General features: G+C 35.4%; 1 protein-coding gene across 1 annotated transcript; it reads right to left on the bottom strand.

Moving 5' to 3' along the window:
• Window positions 1–3308: 3308 nt before the first annotated feature.
• LOC135208679 (titin homolog) lies at window positions 3309–9404 on the bottom strand. Its single transcript, XM_064241119.1, has 6 exons — window positions 9229–9404; window positions 5419–8862; window positions 4896–5207; window positions 4560–4757; window positions 4229–4306; window positions 3309–4093 (listed from the first exon to the last, which is right to left on the bottom strand). Exons 1-6 carry the CDS (start codon window positions 9244–9246, stop codon window positions 3338–3340), a joined length of 4806 nt encoding a protein of 1601 aa, XP_064097189.1. The 5' UTR covers window positions 9247–9404; the 3' UTR covers window positions 3309–3337.
• Window positions 9405–21455: the final 12051 nt, after the last annotated feature.

Genomic DNA, 21455 nt, shown 5'->3' with positions numbered 1-21455 from the left:
AATAAAAATCATTAAACCATTAAAAGGAATGAAAACTCGAAAACAAAAATATTAAGATACAAAATTAAGTATGACAGTAAAATAAAATAACATAGGCCTATATAAGTAAAACAAAAAGAACTAAAGAACACTCAGCTAAAACACAGACACACGCATACACATACACTCTCTCTCTTTCTCTCTCTCTCTCTCTCTCTCTCGCTGGGGAAGGCAGCAGAATCGATGCCGAAAGCAACCATTTTGAATTTTAGTATCACTGACATTAATGTAGTTATAATTTTTTCCCATTTGCTGCAACTCGCCACTGAGTTGATTATCCTGCATTACATTACATATCATTAGTATCGTCACTAATTTGCTCACTATCGCTAATAGTACATATTGATTGAGCTATTGACGAATTTCAAATCACACCTTCGCCCTCCAACAGCTAGGCTAAGACTAACACTGCTCGAGAGGGCAGTGCTCCCGCCACCCCTATGTGCGGGCTGGCTTCCACATTATCACCCAGCTGGCAAAATTGGAACTGTTGAGCACCAACAGTTCCACATATTGTTCAATTTTTTTTTTTTTTTTTTTTACAAAAACAAGAGAATGGTAATTATTTTTAAAGAATTATTGATAATCTATACCTAATTTCTCATATCCATGTATATATTCATAATTTTGTGCATATAAATGAAATCTGTAAGTAGTGCCGCAGTTCCACAGCGCCTACTGACGAGCCGCCACTGATTGTAAGGATTTGAATTTGTTTGTATCAGTGAATAGCTCACAGTATAGTGTTTTCTAGGTTGATCAAATAAATGCCGCAATGCTGCAGATCTTTATGTGGTACAATCCAAATATTTTAACAGTGTTTTTGTCTTAGAATACCGAGGTCAAACAGCCGAGTCAATCAATGTCTCATTTTCTTTGAAACTTGTAACTCTCTCTCTCTCTCTCTCCCTCTCTCATTATAATTATTGGGGGCTGTGTTAATATCATTATTATTATCGTGTCGATGCTTGATTATTATTATTATTATTATTATTATTATTATTATTATTATTATTATTATTATTATTATTATTATTATTGTTAAAAAATATCCACAATTATATATTAAAAATATATTTCTATGTAAAAATATAGAACAAAGACTTTCGAACAACTGAACGGTGTTCCTCATGAGGAACACCGTTCGAAAGTCTTTGCTCTATATGTTTACATAGACATATATTTTTAATATGTAATTGTGGATATTTTTTAACAATTTGTTTTCACGAAACTGTGAATTACTTAACATTATTATTATTATTATTATTATTATTATTATTATTATTATTATTATTAATTATTATTATGTTGATGCTTTATCATCATTATTATTATTATTATTATTATTATTATTATTATTATTATTAATTATTATTTCATACAGTTTATTTAGTCTTCTTATTATCTTTTTTCATCAGCATGTAGCTGATATACCAGCTACATCATCATGTAGCTGGTACATTAGGTTTCCCAAGGACATTTGAAGATTTCTGTTGTCTTAGGTTTATTTCCTCTAACGTGGTGACAGAGCACTGGCAGTCCCCTATGAGTCCCAGCGGTTCCCGAAATATTTCAGGGGGAGTGGGGGCCCATGGGTTATTTAATTATTTTATTAGGAACATACATACATACTACATACATACATACTACCTACATACATATATATATATATATATATATATATATATATATATATACTATAGAAGATTTACATCAACTGGGCATTTGATGTTTAGACCAGTCCCTTACGACGCTCCTGATTGGCTGTTGATAAGCCAATCGCAGGGCTGGAAACTCTTAGTCTCTCTCGAGAGTTCGCATAGGCAAGATCTATGCTCCACCTCTCCTGAGGGATACTTTTGAAAGACGTATCCCTCAGGAGAGGTGTAATATAGTTACTACCCATGCGAACTCTCGACAGAGACTGAGAGTTTCCAGCTCTGTGGTTGGCTTATCAACAGCCAATCAGAAGCGTCGTAAGGGACTGGCCTAAACTTCAAATGCACGGTTGATGCGAATCTACTATAGTATATCTATCTCAGTATCATTATTTTGTCATTATTTTTCATGGGGGCTCATGTGCCCAGCTGGGCGCCAGTGCTTTCCCCGATCCGCTAGTTTATGAGAGTATAAAAGCAAATTAACTGATATGTATGAATGATGTTTACATATGTGGGTTGGTCAGTAGGCAATAATTTTAATTAGTCCAGAGATCTGTCCCTGAGGCGTTAAGATCTTCTAGGCCTAACCTGTGTCAGAGCCAATGCACATACGTAGGTACCCCCAACAGGTGTGGTGGCTGTTATATCCAAATGACATGTCATTGACATCGGTGCTGTGTGTGCTCATCCTCTTCTCTTCTCCTGACGATGTTCGGTGTTGGTTGATTTCTGTTTCTTTCACCGTGTTGATACATCTCACTGGTGTAATATTTTCTACAATATTATATATGTTATCAACAGAATTGTGATGAAATTTACGAAAAAATGCGTTTCTTTGTCACAGCTTGACAACAGTTACCACAACTCAAAAAAGCGTATCGATCCATCGATAGGAAGATTTGGCAATGACGCATTGTAAAAGGTGCCAGTTGCGGAATTCTTAGATATTTTCTCGGGCACCAACATGTTTTGGGTTGTTGGTGATGCAACATAGCTACGTCTAATACTATTTATTATACTAATGATGATAACAATAATTATGATTGTAGTAGTAAATCACGTGATCCGTATAACCTCGACAGATAATATTTTGGATAGAAGTTGGGGACATCATATTTTTTCTTATTATAAAATCCCTGTAGAGAGAACTCTCCATGGCGTTTCAGTTATACAGGATTAGTGAAAGTGAGTGGTTTTCTTATAATTTTTATTTATAAAGCAACAAGTGTTCATATATGCCAAACGAATCTAGGTGTAAGCTACAAATATTTGCACAATTAACATTTCATCACAAAAGATCATAGTTTAAGGAATAATACTATACTACGAACACATCGAAAACTTTACGATAAACGATAAAATGTGTAATATAAAAATTAGTAAACTGGTTATTTATGGCGAAAATATCGAGCAATTGTGCTGCGCATATCTATAAATGTCATATCTCTTAGTAATCTGTAATCCGTTATCTGTTACATTTGTGAAGGGAATGATATGTTAACTCTTAACTCTTATTTGGAAATTACTTTAATATGGTAATTAATATATATATATCTATTATTTTTTATATTTATATATATATATATATATATATATATATATATATAATTCCAGCCGTTAATCTTCATTTGTGTGTTTTACTTCACGATGTCGGTAACATCCATAGAATTAAAATAGAACTTCCCGAAAAAACCGACATTACTCAACTCTGGCAATGGGCCGTAGTTTCCCTCTGTAAATTCCTCGAGTAAGTGACGGTGAAAATCCACAAAATCTTTATTCAGGCTGTGATCCCTCAAGGTAGTACCAAGAGCTTTCACGAAAGAGCATCTTTTACTCCCTTCACGATACGTCACGCCATTACTTTGGGAGTAAAGGCACAGACTGTTGCAAATCGGTTCTTGCATCCTGACGGGTCTCTTTTCTCGCCGTAGACCGAGATTTTCCATGTAGTAACCCGATGCGATGTCGAAAATGAATATTTTCGGTTTATTCCGAAGCTGAGGGCAGTCTGAATCCCTAAATAGCCCCATGACCCACTCTGTCGTCAAGAGCTTTAAGTCGCTCGTAAGGATTGCTTCTTTATGAACGCCGTGACTGGAGATGAAGAAGATTGCGCAATCAGCTCTTGTCAACTCGTCCGAATCTCTGAGACCGACCAGAGTGCTCCTGACTTCGTCAGCTCCCAGGGACTTATGAACGTCGCAGGTATAGCCTAGTTCCCCGAATACCTTTGAGAGATCGTCTACTTCGGCGTCAGAATATTCTCGTTCTAGTTCAGGTCTTTTGGAGAAGGTTTTGAAGTTCAAAATGCACACGTGACCCCGAGAGGAAGTCTTTTTGCATGCACTGTGTTTTCTTGTCCTCGGCGCATCTACTTTCTGTGAGTTTACCTGTAGTGAAATAATCATAAATCAGTCCTCAAAAATAATGTGCTAGACTGGAAAATAACTGTTTTTCGGTTCTCATATATAATTACGTTTAAATGCCACCTTTACCGAAATGAATTAATGAAAAGTAGTTATTACCTCCCTCAGGCGAATTCTTGTCGATGATCTAGTCCTAGTGCGTATTGTGCAGACTTTCTTGGCATTATGTTTTTCTTCCTGTCAAGTAAAAGGAAGTCTTAGAAATCATCATATTTTATACTAAAAACGTGTGTGCTTTATACTAAAAAAAAATTATAAATTCAGTGCGCAATGAATTGTATTTCCTGGTAAAGTTTACAGTACTAGTGTCACGACGTTTGGAATCTGGTATACATTATTGGCAGATATAAACAGCTACAAGACTTAAACTATCTATACCATGTCAAGAAAATTGATGGATATAAACCACGTCACTTCATAGACTCCATACCTTTGAGAATAATTTCACAAATTCCTCGCCGTGCAATGCGAACGCAAGCTGTCTGGCTGTAGTTATCCGTAACTCCCTGGACATTATTCCATCTGCCAAACTCCCAACGTCGTAATCGGGATTAGCTCCCACTTTTAGCAACGAAATGATGCGATTCTTTTCTCCTTTCAGCACTGCATCAAACAAAGGCCCAGCAAGCTGAAAATATAATTCAAGGAATTATCTAAAATTTGGAAGGAGTCATTTAATGTCTAAAGATACATACAGCGTTGAATGAAACAGGCAGATATACTTCAAGAATTCAGTGACGAATAGTTGCTATGGGAATATTATTACCAAGTCCTTGTAAGTTCTGCCCGATGAGTCTCTCTTGTTAGGCTCAAATTCCTCATCGGCAAGCAAAACCTTAAGTATGTGTGTGTGACCTTCCTTGGCTGCTATATGCGCCGGTGTTTGCCCACTCTTATTAATAAGATTTGGGTTCATGAGCTCCAGCAAAAAGTGAACAATCTCATATTGATCGTTGGCTGCAGCGACGTGCAGAAGAGTAGAATTGTCCTTTTCATTTCGGATGGTTGGACCAGTAACTCCCATCAGTTCTTTGACGAGCTTCGTGTTCCCATCTTTTACTGCTCTGAATATCTGTGCCTAGGTGATGATGAAACGATATTAAGATTACTCATCATTCGTAAGTGGAGCAGAAGACATCAGTTACCTCAGTCAGTCAACCATTTTAAATACATAGCAGCATTACAAAAGGTATTGGAACTATAAGATATGTCCTATTTTATAACGTATATGTTTAAGACTACCTACCAGCCAGAGCAAACTATAACGTTAAAAGTCATTATGAAATTACCTTTTGCTGTGATAGATTTGATAAGGAACGATCTTGATACTCTCTTCCCATCTTGCTTGTAGATCTGGTCGTGATGGACGTCTGACAGGAGATATTTTCTGTCCTGGGGACTTTGGTCGGGAGGGGGCTGTCGGTCCGATTTTCCATTTTCCTTTTCGAGGGAGTTGTTGATTTCGATTTCTCAGTAGGGAGCGTTAACCTGGACCCTCGTAACGGCCCTAATGTTGATTTTGAGGTTAATGATACAGAGGACTTGAGGTGTTTAACATGAGACGACCCGGAGGACTTTGCGATCTTGTCAAATGAGCGCAACCTTTTCTTCATTGGCGGATCATCGTTTAACTCTATAGCTTTTCGTTTACAGACAACACTTACTTTAGTATCACTAAAACGAATTACCCGGCTTCCTCTGATTCTCGCTGGTTTCCTCTTGAGAGGTGATATTTCACAAATTGGGCAGGGGCATTGCAAAAGCCTTGGAGCTAAAACCGTTTTCACATTTTCACAAACTACAGGCAATTTGATGCTGACTGTGTCTATGTGTTTGCTTATCCCCAACACTGGCGCATCTTTTGGTATTTTTGATTGTTTCTGTTCAAGCTCAAATAATCTGCCTGTATTTTCTTCTTTAGTTGAATTTATTTTCTTATCGTCCTCCTCGCAAGATTCTTTTGAAAAATGCGTTTCTTCAGTACAGTGTCTCTGATTTGCATCTTGAACTTCTAGAGGCCCATCAGTAACATTTCCTTTATTTTGGGTGTTGTCTTTGTCTAAATGCAAATAAACATTACCCGCTGGCGTTACTCGAGTCTGCTCCTGGGTATTCTCTTTTAAGACGACATTTTCTTCATTTCCAGTGGCTACTTCAGTTGATGTCTGATCAGAAGAGTCTAACTCTTTTTGTAGTTTATGATTTTCTTCTGGTGCCTGGTTTTCTTCTGATAGCTGGTCTTCTGGTCTTTGGTCTTGTTCTGTGATTTGGTCTTCTCTTGGTGCCTGGTCTTGTTCTGTAATCTGGTCTTCTGATGCCTGGTTTTCCTCTGTAGTTTGGTCTTCTTCTGATGTCTTGTCTTCGTCTGATGGCTGGTATTCTGGTGTCTGATTTTCTTCTGTAGTATGGTCTTCTTCTGTAAGCTGATCTTCTTCTGTAGTCTGGTCTTCTTCTTCTGTAATCTGATCTTCTTCTATAGTCTGGTCTTCTTCTTCTGTAATCTGATCTTCTTTTGTAGTCCGGTCTTCTACCGCAATCCGATCTTCTTCTGTAGTCTGGTCGTCTTCTTCTGTAATTTGATCTTCTTCTGTAGTCTGGTCTTCTTCTTCTGTAATCTGATCTTCTTCTGTAGTCTGGTCTTCTTCTTCTGTAATCTGAGCTTTTTCTGGAGTTTGGTCTTCCTCGGGTGTCTGGTCTTCTTCTGGTGTGTGGTCTTCTTCTAATGCCTGGTCTCCTTCTGGTGTCTGGTCTAACTCTTTTTGTAGTTTATGATTTTCTTCTGGTGCCTGGTTTTCTTCTGATAGCTGGTCTTCTGGTCTTTGGTCTTGTTCTGTGATTTGGTCTTCTCTTGATGCCTGGTCTTGTTCTGTAATCTGGTCTTCTGATTGGTTTTCCTCTGTAGTTTGGTCTTCTTCTGATGTCTTGTCTTCGTCTGATGGCTGGTATTCTGGTGTCTTATTTTCTTCTGTAGTCTGGTCTTCTTCTGTAATCTGATCTTCTTTTGTAGTCTGGTCTTCTTCTTCTGTAATCTGATCTTCTTTTGAAGTCTGGTCTTCTTCTTCTGTAATCTGATCTTCTTTTGTAGTCCGGTCTTCTTCCGCAATCCGATCTTCTTCTGTAGTCTGGTCTTCTTCTTCTGTAATCTGATCTTCTTCTGAAGTCTGGTCTTCTTCTGAAGTCTGGTCTTCTTCTGTAATCTGATCTTCTTTTGGAGTCTGGTCTTCCTCGGGTGTCTGGTCTTCTTCTGGTGTGTGGTCTTCTTCTAATGCCTGGTCTCCTTCTGGTGTCTGGTCTTGTTTTGATTGCTGATCTTCTGGTCTCTGGTCTTGTAATATCTGATCTTCTTCTGATATCTGGTCTTCTTCTGATAGCTGATCGTCTGGTGTCTGGTCTTCCTCTGGTGGCTGGTCTTCTGATGTCTGGTCTCCTTCTGAAGTCTTATCTTCTAGTATCGGGTCTTCCACTGGTGTCTGGTCGTCTCCTGATGGCTTGTCTTCTTCTTCTGATATCTGGTCTTCTGATATCTGATCTTCTGATGTCTGATCTTCTAATCCTTGATCTTTTGATGTCTGGTCTTTTTCTGATGGCTGGTCTTCTGGAGTTTGGCTTTTTGATACAGCAACTTTGTTATTTTCTGCAGTTGATGAAGATTCATTCCGTAAACTTGCATGGTGAATGTCTGATTCAAATGATGATACTGGAGACCCTTCCTTCTGATTGTCAGAACGAATACCTGATGGTGGAATTTCTGATTCCTGGAATTGTTTTGTTGTTCTGTCATTAAAACTTTCCGGATTCAACATGGATGGTTCACTTCCAGACGATCCTCTTGTAATTGAGCTTTTAATGGATGATAGATTATCAGATTTCCCCATAAAACAAATTTCTTCTGATGGGGATGGACTGATAGACCTCTGTGATAACTCGACAGTTTCTACTGATGACCCACTCCAGGATCTAATCAAAGAAGTATCATTTTCTTCTTGGACTTCATCAGTAAGGTATTCTATTGGTCCATGGCTCCGAGCGTCATTGTCTATGACGACAGGTTCTGATATCTTGTCAATGCTATTAACACCAGCAGTATTTGATAAGAGTTCATCGATATCCATGTCCTCGTCGTCTGACAGAAGTTCGCCTTTTTCACCGGAATCGGCAACCTTTGTCACAGAAGCATGACTTGCTCTTTCCACTAAAACTGAATCTTTCAGCCCACAGTTAAGGGAGTGTGACACATTATTGTCTTGTACCTCAGAGGAACCACTTTCCTCAGGCGCAGATGCACTAACAACATTAACACCACTGTTTCTTTTCTGAAAAACAGGGTCCTTGTCTCTTTTACAGTGATCTGAAGAAAAGGATGAAAAATTTACTCCCTTTTCAATGATACTACGAAGGTATTCGTGCTCGCCCATTGCGGAGTTGCTTACGTCCCTTATTTCCAAGTGAACTAGCTTACTTTCAAAAGACGGCATCCGCAGCATGGCTGCAGAAGGAGAATTCTGCTTGAGAGCTTGTGAGTCACAAAAGCTGGAAAAACTCTTCGATCTCCACAAACTTTTCAACTTTGAGAGAGATAGAGGTTCTGGTATCTCACTTTCTTTTTCCATGACTATGTTCGGTTCTTTGTTAAATCCCTCTTTGACCTGCAGTGAGTCTTGTACTTGAGCTAAAATATGGATTGATTTGGCATCGACCCACAATGCAGCGCTGCTTTGATCTTCCCTTGGTGCCTGTAAAGGATATTGGTCTTTAAGGTTGAATACTACTTCTGTGGTAAATTGACAGCAAGTATTGAATTGTTTCCTGATCAACAAAATAAATAAGTCCAAAGATATTTCGCCTAAAAGCTCTACAGTTATGATGATACTAAAAAGCACATTCCTGATAAGGCTGTTCATTTGTTATTAAATAATAATAATAATAATAATAATAATAATAATAATAATAATAATAATAATAATAGTAAGCTTTTAGATATGTAGAAAGCTCCTGGCCAACTAAAGATTAACTAATCAAAAACTGACAATCATTTTACGGCAACACCCACAGGTTAGCAAATTTTAAATTCAAACGCCGTAACTGCCTTAAATGCTCACCTTTGCCAGGATGTCCATACGATGATGAAAAGAAGCCGTTGTTCAGGAGAAAGCCGAGATGATATTTACCGAAAAAGCACCGGGTAACGTTCGATTTCGACACTCGATCTCACAGTAATAAGTTAGACTAGGCAAGCTTACTAAGCTAACACAGTCGCGATCGCTGGCTGAGTGGCGAAGCGGAGTCACAGCCGAGCTTTTTAACCGCTACTCAGCAACTCGGCGAGTCGGCCGGACGGAACCTGCATCAACGTGAATTGGCTCACCTACCCCACGTCATCGAAAGCTTGACAGTTCTTGTTCACCATACCGAGGGCTATTGATTCAAGAGAGATATGCAAGTGTGTTTGTAAGTACGTACGCATGAGTGTTTTTTTTTTCCTTTTTTAGATTGTGTGCATTTATATTTACAAGTACGAATGTAAATAAGTATTTTTTAATTTTCATTCTGTGTAAGTGTGAGAGTTCTTAATATTGGAGATATGATACCCGACTGCTTATCATCATAAGCTTTTATATAGTATACTATATATATATATATATATATATATATATATATATATATATGTATATATATGTATATATACGTATATACGTATATAATATATATATATATATATATATATATCCTTAAAATCCACGGTAAAAAAGGAAAGTAGAACACGGACTTGGAACAACGTTCCAAGTCCCTGTTTCACTTTCCCCATTCTACTGTGGATTTAAGGATATTCTCAAGTAGGTATATATATATATATATATTATATAATATAAAGTTTTATATATATATTGTGTACCAAGTGCCAAGTATCTGGTCACTTACCATTCATTAATTGTTACCTCACAAAAGCCAGACACCTGAACCCTCATCACAGGTACTAAACGACTGAATACTCTCAAGGCAACAGTGATCCCTTAACAACTTACCAGAATTGCAGAAAATCAGACTAAGTTCATCAAAACAGGTGTGAGGTAATCTTGTAAGTAATTAAATTGATTAAAGGGCATCACTCAATCAACAACTTTAAAAGTCTAAGTATTTCCCTGATTTCACTTCAAGTAAATTGAAGGAAAACAGATCAATTACCACTCTATGTGTCTACCTAACAAAAATATAATTATATGCTGGTGTGAAAATAAACACCTATAAAAATTTTGAATAAAAAAATTTATTAGTAAACTCAAAATTTGTAAGTGAAATTCACAATATCCGGGAAAATTACTGTTACTTGAAAACAAAGTAAAGTTTAATTAATTCTTGAATTAAATTAAGTAAAATTAAATCAAAATTAATTTATCACAAAATTGAAGAAAATTAAGTCAATCAAAATTCAAAAGTGATAGGCAACAATGGAAATTTGGAAATTAATTCACAAGTGCTAAACAACAATAAAACTTGAAAAGAATTCTAAGTAAATGCAAATTAATTCACAAGTGTTAAATTTAATTAAATGTGCAACAATTAAGTAATGAAAATAACTAAGTTAATTAAATTGTGAATGTAAATGAAAACACAGAAAAATGTGGAAAATACCAAAATTGCAAAAAGTATTAATCACACAAAATTATAAAATAAAAAGACACACTTCAATAAGAAAATGGATAAATGCACTTCAAATGAAACAAACACAAAACTCAAAAATTTGCAATGTATAAAAATGTAAATCTTTTCACTCAAACCATTGTAACTATTAGTTATTAGTTCTCTAAACCATCGTAACCAATAGTTATTAGTTTTTACCAAACCATCATAACCATTAGATATTAGTTTCTTACCAAACAATCATAACCATCAGATATTAGTTTTTACCAAACCTTCGTAACCATCAGTTATTAGTTGCAACTAATAAAAATATAACACACTTTACCTTCTTGGTATACCAATTTTCTTTCTTTTCTGCAGCTTGTTTCACACTTTCACAAAACCAAGCGTCATTACACACAAAATGTTTGTTCAGATTCCACAAAAACACTAAATAATACTAAATAAACTCTAAGAAATATCAAATCTGAAATCTACAAGTTACGAGTGACCATTCAGTAAGTATGAAATCGCTACGTTAATATAATCTCCAGTATGTCGCAGGAAAGAGAGAGAGAGAGAGAGAGAGAGAGAGAGAGAGAGAGAGAGAGAGAGAGAGAGAGAGAGAGAGATGTAAACGCTTTGAGAATCTACGCCCGAATGAATTCTCTCATTTTGCACAAGAGCTGGGCAGTGGATCTGGCACAAAACGTTTTGGGCAATAATTCTTTCCAGAAGCTTCGAAAACTGATGCAACTTTACAGATAAAATGTGAAATCTGCATGTGGTTTTCAGCAAAGACATACGCGTACAAGACGAGTATACATTCATGTTCGTACCAGCGCAAGACAGAAATCGAGCGATAATTAAGACTGACATGTTTTGATAACACGAAGACTGCCAGCTCCCTTAATCTAGAGGAGATGAAAAGAGTTACTGAAGCAATTCTAGCTTTGAATGGGCAAAGTTAATCTCTCTCTCTTTTCATACTTCGTTATATATTCTTTTACAATATGTTATGCGAAATCTGAACACACATTTAAAACATCCTAATTCTAAGCTAGCTAGGAATCTGAATAAATGTTGCCAAAATCTACATAACATTTTATACAGTCTAAGAGAGGATATATTCGTTTTTAAAAAGTAGCAATATATAATATATATATATATATATATATATATATATATATATATTATATATATATATATATATATATCATATATATATATATATATATATATATATATATATATATATATATATATATATATATATATATATATTATATATATATGCATACCGAGTTCACGCACGCAATAATCCAATAAGTGGCGCACTCTACATGAGCAAGTTATTAATCAGGCATCAGAGCCTAACACAACACTGTATTAAGACTGACTAATTTATCAAGTTATTTTATACGACTTTTAATGTGTCCAGTTGCTATCAGTAGTAAAAAAATCATATGTACTATGATGAAGAATTGAGCCCAGGGTATAAGACAACTTTTACCTGCGTCTATGAAGGCCAGTCATTCCCTGGTCAGGTCAACACCAGTTAAAACTTCATTTTTCATTCGTCATTAGGCCTATGGCCTAGACCTGGAACTCCATTTCATGTTAATCCTGTAGTCCAGTCCTATGAGAGCCATTAATCAAGTCAGTGGTTTGGTTAAACTATTTCAATAATAAATAGGTCAAGACCAGGATGCTGCCAATTGAATTGTTAGGGTAGGCTAGGCAAAGAATAAAATCTTTTGGTTTTGGAAAACTTTTGAAATCTTAAAAAAAAGTAAATATATAGATATATAGGTATATATAGGATTTCCCGGTTCACTTTTTGAGGAACACCCTCATGTCACGAAGTTCCTATCTTCTCATTGGTTGTTTCATCATTTGCTGTGATTGGTCGTTATTCATGTTCCTACCCAAGAAACTTTATTAACGTAGCTGCTGACGCCATGGATCTGTCGTCATGTGTTGTATTCTAATATTAAACCATTTAAAAATCAAGGGATGTTCTTTTTTACGGATAATAACCTCTTATTTCATATTTTTTATGATACTTAATTACACATTTGAAGCATGTAACTCAGAATAATAGAATACACTTCATATAAAAGTAACTATTCTTTTAAACTCACGTATTTTTATGAATGAACGCAACTGGTAAAAGAGGCGAAACATCCATATATAAATTTACTGAATATTAGCTATTAAAATTTAATTCATTATTATTAAGGCTTATTAATGAAATAATTTAAAATTAAAATGTATAAAGTGACCAGGAAAATAAATTTATTAAATAAAACTGTATAATTTCAAAGGATTGCTGTATTGTACATTGGGTACAATGCAAGATGTCGTCTGCAAAGCCAAGAAAAAATAAAAAACTGACGCCCTTTCAGAACAAAAAATAGGATAATTATGGCTGAGACAGCTTTTCATCATTCTGTTTTCCTCACGTAGTCTTACAAATATGCCCTAAATTCTTCTAATAAGAAACACAAATGATGAAAAGTGTCATATTCGTATAGAACAGGATTAGTAGTTTTATCTGCAGGTGTGTCTCGGCAACCATCACCATAGTAAACAGCAGTGGGCGTGTTGAATTCCATGACGTCACTACAGCCAACGACCAACCAGAGCTGTTCATGACACTAAATGGTAACGTCATGAAACAGTCGTCACGGTACATTCCAATACTAAATATTAAAAATATAATTGTGGTCATGTTTCGGAATTATATAATTACATTTTACTTAATTTCAAAATACTTAATCTTACGAATAAAGTATTTGACCCAAAATAAAGCAGTGTAACAAAAATAAAACATTATATAAAGCTAGGTGGATTCTCTGAGAGGCTTTTTGTTTTTATGAATGAACACAACTGGGAATAGTTTTTAAACCTATATTAATAGTAATTGAATCTTAGTTATACAAATCTAATATTATATTGTGATGATTTATAACTGAATTATATATGATTTTTAATAGGTATAGAGAGCAGGAATAGGAAAGTAATCAAATATGATATAATAGTTTCCAAGGAATGCTTGATTACAGTATGGCTCGAGTTCATGGCGCCGTCTGCATATCTAAGAACAAAAATAATGGCTGGTAATTGTCCAGTACAAAGAATTTTATAATTATGACAGATAAAGCATATATCGTCATTCTGTATTCATCTTATAGTCTTAGGAACATGGCTTAGAGTTTTCTGGTAATTGACAAATTCTTTAAAACGTCATATTAACATAAAACAGGATTAAAAGACTTGTGTTGGTGTCTCTTGGCAACAAACATGTGAACAGCAGTAGGCGGGCGTAGTATTGATGACGCCACGGGTAACGACCAATGAGAGGACAGACGTTTCCCGCTTAATTTGAGGGGGTTCCTTGGTTTTTATGCGTTGCTGTTACGAGATTTCCGAAGTCGTGAGTTTCGTGTTTAATATTTTTTTTCTTGTGTTTTTCGTGAGTTTCATGTTTCAAACGCTCTAGGTAATGGCGATAGATGTATTTTTAGCTAATGGCGATAGATGTTTCCCCACGTTTATCTTGAATTTTAGTTTCAAAGGCTTTAGCAAACATTGATAGATATAATAATTTCTCCCTATTTATATTATCATGAGTGTCGAGTTTCAATTTCGACTAAGTTGTAGGCCTGGTTGTATCTTGGGTAGACCAAGCCGGAGCCTTGTGACTCTAATAACATAAGACTACCAAAATTCATGAGTTTTGCCCACCCCATTAAGTTAGAAGGTAGCATTGAACTTTAAAAGTATTTTTTTTCTAGTCTTGATAAATTGCATATACTGCCCACCCAGAGGAATACTACAGTGCTTGTGCCTTGATGGTAAGAACTGTGTTTGGAAATGTGCTTGAAGTGTCTGCATGGTGTTGCATTTGTTTCTGTTTGTTGCGTTTACTGGTTGGTGTATGTGAGAAACATGGACTTCTGAGAGGTAGAGAGAGCCGAGACGATGAACCAACAGTGGTGTTAGTATACCTTGGCAAGACTATTTATTTATTTATTTTTTTCATGCTGCCTCATTTTTCTCTTACTGGTAGGTACTGTGTATGCGTATTTTGTGTTGGAGGCCATTGAAAGTTAAGGTTATGTTTGTACTCCAGACATTAATTAGGCTATTCGGTGGTTGAGATTGTTTCCGAAAGTTGGGCCAGTGCTGGTACCTGAGACTTGGAGAGAAATTTATATATTTTTGTTTTTGTGGAGACAGATTTGTGATGTATTTTTAATTAGTGCATACTGTTTTGGAAACTTTAGTAGTAGTAATTTAGCTTTTGGGTAAGTTTGTATATAAGCCAGATTCATCTGTCACCCACAAACTGTATCAAGGTGGTATGTATAAACTTATGATGTAAATCATTATCTACCCACATCTTAGAACGCGTTACCATACATTCATCCTCACGTTACGGTAGATGTAAGTAATTGCTCCACTTCTGGTATTTCCTTGGACATTGACTTTTTCTATAGTATTTAGATTGCTTATTAGAATTTACTGTTATTTTTCGTTGGTCGACTGTAATTAACCCCCCAGGGGCTAGTACTAGACACGGCGAAATACTTTTGACCGCCCCAAATCCTCAGTGGCTTTCGCGGACCGTTCCTTGCAGTAGGTGCGGAGTTATTACTTTGAAATACCCATGTTACTTTTTTCCTATTTTGTATTGTTTGTTTCTTTTTGCTGCTGGTGTGCTACAATCACCACAGCTGGCGGCAGCCTACTAAAAGTGCATGAAATTACATAAAGTCTCTTTACCTTGCCTAACCTGTGCTTGTTTTATTAGTAATTGTCTTTTATCTAGAGTTTTATGTACAGTGTTAATGTGCTTAGTCCCTTTCTTATGTTGCGTATAGTATCATTTGGACTATGTACAGGTGTTCTCACGTCCATTTTGTAAATCCTGGTTATGCTTTACCATATAAAAAACAATTTTTTTTATTTGAAGTTTGATATCCTGTTTGGGGTACTACAGATGAACATTGGAGAGATGGACCTGTTCTTGTTTGATCAAGTGACCAGTGTTGCTAACAATCCTGTGAAACCCTTGTTAAGCTTTTGTAAATCTCATCAGTGATTATGTCAGATGTTATTTCTAGACAAAATTGTATCAGGGTTTTAATTATATGCAACTCGTTGACATCCTCTATTCAAATGATGGAGAAATTGTTCTGGTTTTGACTATAGTGTAGGTTTGAGCGACTAATAATTTTACCATAATTGCATTGTGTTGTTTAAGTAGTTGTTGACAAAATTTCCTTTATAATTTTGTCAGCAAACTGAGGTAACCATTTATACACAAGGTCGTTTTGTGAGTAATTTTCAAAGGCCTGACTCTCAAGTTCCTGAAGAGGGAGCTTTCTGTACAAGCTTGGCAAGTTCAGGGTAGTATTCCTGGTCCCTGAAATTACTAACAACTTTAGTGCAATTGGCAGGTAAGCCAAATATGTGTGAAGTCTATCAGAGTAAAAAAAGAAAAAAAAAGTAAACAGAGAACCCTAAACCATCTCTATAGGCTAGGAAGTCAACCGACAATGCCCTAGAAGTAGAAAAAATTCCATTTAGCCGACAGCAAAAAAAAAAAAAAAAAAAAAAATTTTAGGCGATTTTTCAGTGTTACAGCAAACATTAAGTGTACCTCAGTATGGCGCAGGTGGTAAACTGCATAGTAAATAAATTCACACCCATGATGGACACGAGCATCTTGAAATTGTGCAAATGATGTTTATCGGTTCTTTTAACGTCAAGTCAAATGTATCAACCTTCAAGCAGAATAGTCCCGTGGGGGGCTAGTGCCATCAGTTCACTTCATTCAATACAATGTAAGCATTACTTGAGATTCTGTGCAGCGTCCCCTCTGGCCCTAGCTGCAACCACTTTCGTTCTTTCTACTGTACCTCCGTTCATATTCTCTTTCTTCCATCTTACTGTCCACCCTCCTAACAATTGGTTCATAGTATAACTGCTAGGTTTTCCTCCTGTAACACCTTTCAAACCTTTTACTGTCAATTTCCGTTTCAGCACTGAATGATCCAAGTTGCTCCAGTGCTTGGCATAAAGCCAAAAATCTATATAAATCAAATGAAAATCAAGCAGACCAACTTTCAACATCATATGCTGAATAAAAACACGAGGAACTGCTATGATTTGTAAATGAAACAAAAGAAAAAGTACATCATATACATATGTTACAATAAAGTACACAGCTTCTGCTTATGTTTTACTTTGATAATGAATAAATACGGATGCCCAAAAGACTTAGCCATTGTTATAGCCCCTCACGACTAAGCTTGTCTTTTTCTGGCTGCTTTTAGCGCTAGTTGTAGCCAATTTTCGTGAGAGACCTGGAAAGTACTGGTGATATAGCTTAATGTGTTGGACGGAGAGAACTATGAAATATTCCTTCAATCTCGGTATATATTTGAAAAGTTTTCGTTTCATATGCATCTTTTCTGTAAGATGTCACATTTTTTATTTTCATGAGAAAGAATAGTTTAATTCAAATTTTTTGCCTACATGTATATCTATCATTTTGGTACCAAGAAGTATTGTATTGATAAAGATGCCGTCATTTATTATATAGCACCATCTTATTAATGTAGAGCATAGTGTAGTGGTTAATTATACAATAATTTTTCGCATAAAACTATCTTTTTTACGATTTTGGTAGAGAAACGATACTTTTGAAGTATCTGTAAGATAACTTGGCCAGAAAACCTGACAGTTAGTATCCAACTCAGGGCCGTGTTTTTAAACTGAAATCTTCGACGAAGAAGCTCTTCGCGGCTATTAGCTATTAAAGATACAGAATGAATAAAACAAATGTCATATTATTGTGCCGCGAAGCAGCTCGAAGACGAAGATGAAGGGAGGGTGAAAAATATTGGAAACAGAGAGGTCGCTCTTCGCTAACCTCTTCGTATATTTTTTTGTAAAGTCAAAAGAGAACCACATAACAAATGTAAGTTTAATGAAACGTATAACACTTGCCAAATATTTTAGTAGTCCATTTTTACAGTACCTCCATGCAAATGGTCTTATTTACATTTTTGTAAAAGACTGTCTTTGTACTCAGAAGACCTCACGTTCCCGGGCTGTCACTCACTGTCAGCTGTCAGTGACAGTGTTGCCGAAGTGCGGAATTTTCGTCTGCTATGCGGAATAAAAAGTCTACGGGGCAGCTATCCAAGTTTGTATGCCGATGCGGATTCCACATCTGCATTTTCAGCAGCAATTTCTTCATTGCACATTCATGTAAATTTATCATTATAGAAATTGCAATATTTTTTTACTTTTAAACAATTTCTCATTCAAATACAATATTATAAAAGATAAGACTCTTATCAGAATATGACGGTGATATGATTAATGTACATCAATCTGTTAATATATTATAAACTTATTTCCTATATGATCTAATGAGTTATATACTGATACATAAATGCTGTTATACTTATTACAAACTTATCTGTAAATATATCTGCGACAAATAAGAAAGGAAAAAATAATACTTCTCATATGTATATATATATATATATATATATATACTATATATATATATATATATGTATATATACGTATATAGGTATATTTATATGTATATATATATACATATATATATATATATATATATATATATATATATATATATATATATTGTATGTATATATAGATCTATATATATATATATATATATATATATATATATAAATATATATATATAAATATCTATAATGTAAGTTTGGAATGCAATTATAATTGTGGTAATATGATTAATTCACATCAGAACTTGTGTATGAAATGGTTGTTTCTGTGTTCAGATTTCCCAAATTTAAAGATAACATGTGCTAAGTAATCCCACTTTTCATTTTGAAGTACGTAAGACACACAGAGAGTGAAAGCTCATAAGCCTTTTGAAGAGAGTCGTATGCCCACTTTGAGAATGTCTTAGCAAAGCTGATTTCGTTATCAATGTAAACACATCGCGGTCGGGCCTGTGAAGGAACAAGGGAGCCTTATTCATAGACATATGTGAACACAGTCAAAGAGGCCCTGTATTAGCTATTCCTATAGAGATGACGTAATATGTTTTCGTCTTGAACAAGAGATACTAATCGCCCATACGCTTATGGGGTGAGAGAACCTTATTCATTCGCTTGGAGGAGAGCGGCGTGCATGAAAGTCTCCCTCTCTCTCTCTCTCGCTCGGTTGCGAGGCTGTTTCAGTAACTTAACGTAACGAGCTGGTCACTCATTTTTATATAATTCTTAGTAATATATGTGTTGTTTGTGGAATCTGAACATAGTGTTATATTTATTGGTTTTTGTGAAGGCGTCAAGAAAATAGTGAAAAAGTGTAAAATTGTAACAGGCCTTTTTGATTGAAGCTGCAGCGGTGTATAAGGTATTTTTACAAATGTTTTGAAGTGCACTTCGGGGTTTTATCACTTCTAAACATTTATTTTTGCTTTGTTCTTTTGACATATCCCATTTTTTATATGCTTAATGTTTGTACTGTCAATGCTTTAATTGTTTTCATATTATGCATTATGTTTTTCTGCATTGTCTTTATTTTGTTTACTTAGTTTAAATAATATTCTATTGTGTAAATTTTGAATCTTACAATTGTGAATTAACTTGCATTTAATTAAATTTAATTTCAAATTTAATTATTTTTTTATGATTTAATTTAATTAATTTTCTTGATAAAACTTTGATTGAATTTTTGCTTAATAATTAATTCAAGAATTAATTAAACTTTTGTTTTCAAGTAATAATAATTTCCCTGAGATTGTGAATTTCACTTATAAATTTTGAATTTAGAAATAAATTTTTGTATTTAAGATTTATATGAGTATTTCATTGAACCACCAGCATAATATTTTGTTTGTCTAGGTAGCAATATAGTGATAATTGTGACGTTTCCCACAAATAAAACAGAATCAGGGAAATACTTAGATTTGAAGTTGCACGAGTGGTGCCCTTTAATTAAGATTACCTCACACATATTTTAATGAACTTAGACTGATTGTTTTCTTGACTGTTCAGTTAGAAAAAAAAGGAATCACTCTTACCTTTAGAGTATTCAGTCGTTTAGTATTTGTGATGAAGGGTCAGGTGTCTGTCTGTAGTGAGGTAAGTAACAACCAGGTACTTGAACGAACTGTGCCCTAAGTACAAAGGGTGTCTTAGACCCAGGAATAAAAGGGTCTCTTGTATTAGCAGGTACAAATGGTAATTGTAGTAACCAGATACTTGGCAATTTGGGTTAACAAATATTAATGGTGTCCAGACACAGATCTTTGACTATTTCATGCACCAAGTATTAATGGTATCCAGACCCAGATACTCTTGCCCACTCCCCCCCAAGTATTAATAGTATCCAGACCCAGATACTCTACGCCACTTCGTCACAAGTATTAATGGTGCCCAGACCCGGGATATTTGGCACTTTATGTACCAAGTATCAATGATCCCCAGAAACCAGGGAGGAAAACAAATCACATTATCACTCTAGCTTATACTGGTGGTGTTAGGAATATATTTTGTTAGAAGAGTGACCATATATTTGTTTTTTCATTTTATTGTAAGAATTGTATTTGAGAAAAATGGCTCCATTCGATACTCAGGAATTTTTAGCAGCCCCTTCCATCCAAGTGTTGTCTGAAACTACTCTGACTAAGGCACAGTGGAGTGCTCTAGCAGTAGCATGTGGTTGTCATGTGTCTAGTAGCATGATAAAAGCACAAATCAAATGCATTGTCATGCAAGCATTGATAGACTCTGGTAGAATAACTGATGATGATGAGTTAGAACTAGCTCAAGAGTTGCTGAATGTAGCACAGGCTGATCTTATAAATAAGCAAGTAGAAAAGAAAGAGAAAAGTGATGCAGAGTTAGAACTCAGACGCATAGAAGCAGAAGAAAGTTTGATTAAGCTGAAAATACAGGCTGAAAAGAGAGAGAATACAAGCTGAAAAGACAGAATAGACAGGGAAACAAGAAAGAAAAGAGAAAGAGAAGAAGAAAAAGCAGCAGAAGATGAAAGGCAAAGGATAAAAGAGGAAAGAGAAATAGCAAGACATGAAAGGGAGATGGAATTGATAAGAGCTAGATCCACATTACCTGCAACACCGTCCAACCCTAACCATGGTAATCAAGACCCTGCATTTGATGTAGTAAGAGTGCCGAAGTTAATCCCTAAGTTTACTGAAGAGGCTCCAGATGAGTTCTTTGATCAATTTGAGAAAGTGGCTTCAGGTATGGGATGGCCAGAAATATAAATGGTCAGTTTTGCTACAAAGTGTCTTGATTGGTAAAGGGAGAAGTGCTTATTTAGCCTTAACAGCTGATCAGTGTAAAGACTACAAAGTGCTCAAACATAATGTGCTACAAGTATACCAGTTGACCCCAGAGTACTACAATGAAAGATTCAGAAACTTAAGAAAGGATGAAAAAGTAACTTTCTTGGATTAGCGTTATAAAGTGAGAAGGTGTTTTAAAAGATGGTTGGAGGCAGCTAAAGTTACAATTTTGAAAGAGTTAGAAGAGTTAGTTGTTTTAGAGCAATATTTTAAAGGTATTCCTGAGCATATAAGAGCCTATTTGAGAGAGAAGAGTTATAAACTTGACAAAGCTGCTACACTGAGTGAAGACTACAATATAATTAGTAGCAG

The sequence above is a fragment of the Macrobrachium nipponense genome, chromosome 35, assembly GCF_015104395.2.
Source record: "Macrobrachium nipponense isolate FS-2020 chromosome 35, ASM1510439v2, whole genome shotgun sequence".
Taxonomy (NCBI): Eukaryota; Metazoa; Arthropoda; class Malacostraca; order Decapoda; family Palaemonidae; genus Macrobrachium; species Macrobrachium nipponense.
The sequence above is the reverse complement of the archived record's forward strand: the minus strand, read 5'-3'. Positions and strand labels throughout refer to the sequence as shown.

What these genes read in the sequence shown, in the direction of transcription:
- LOC135208679 (XM_064241119.1), bottom strand. An exon ending in CAAATCTATCACAGCAAAAG is followed by an intron (nt 5,208 to 5,418) that starts GTAATTTCATAA and finishes ATCATCACCTAG; the next exon opens with GCACAGATATTCAGAGCAGT. An exon ending in GCAGAACTTACAAGGACTTG is followed by an intron (nt 4,758 to 4,895) that starts GTAATAATATTC and finishes TTATATTTTCAG; the next exon opens with CTTGCTGGGCCTTTGTTTGA.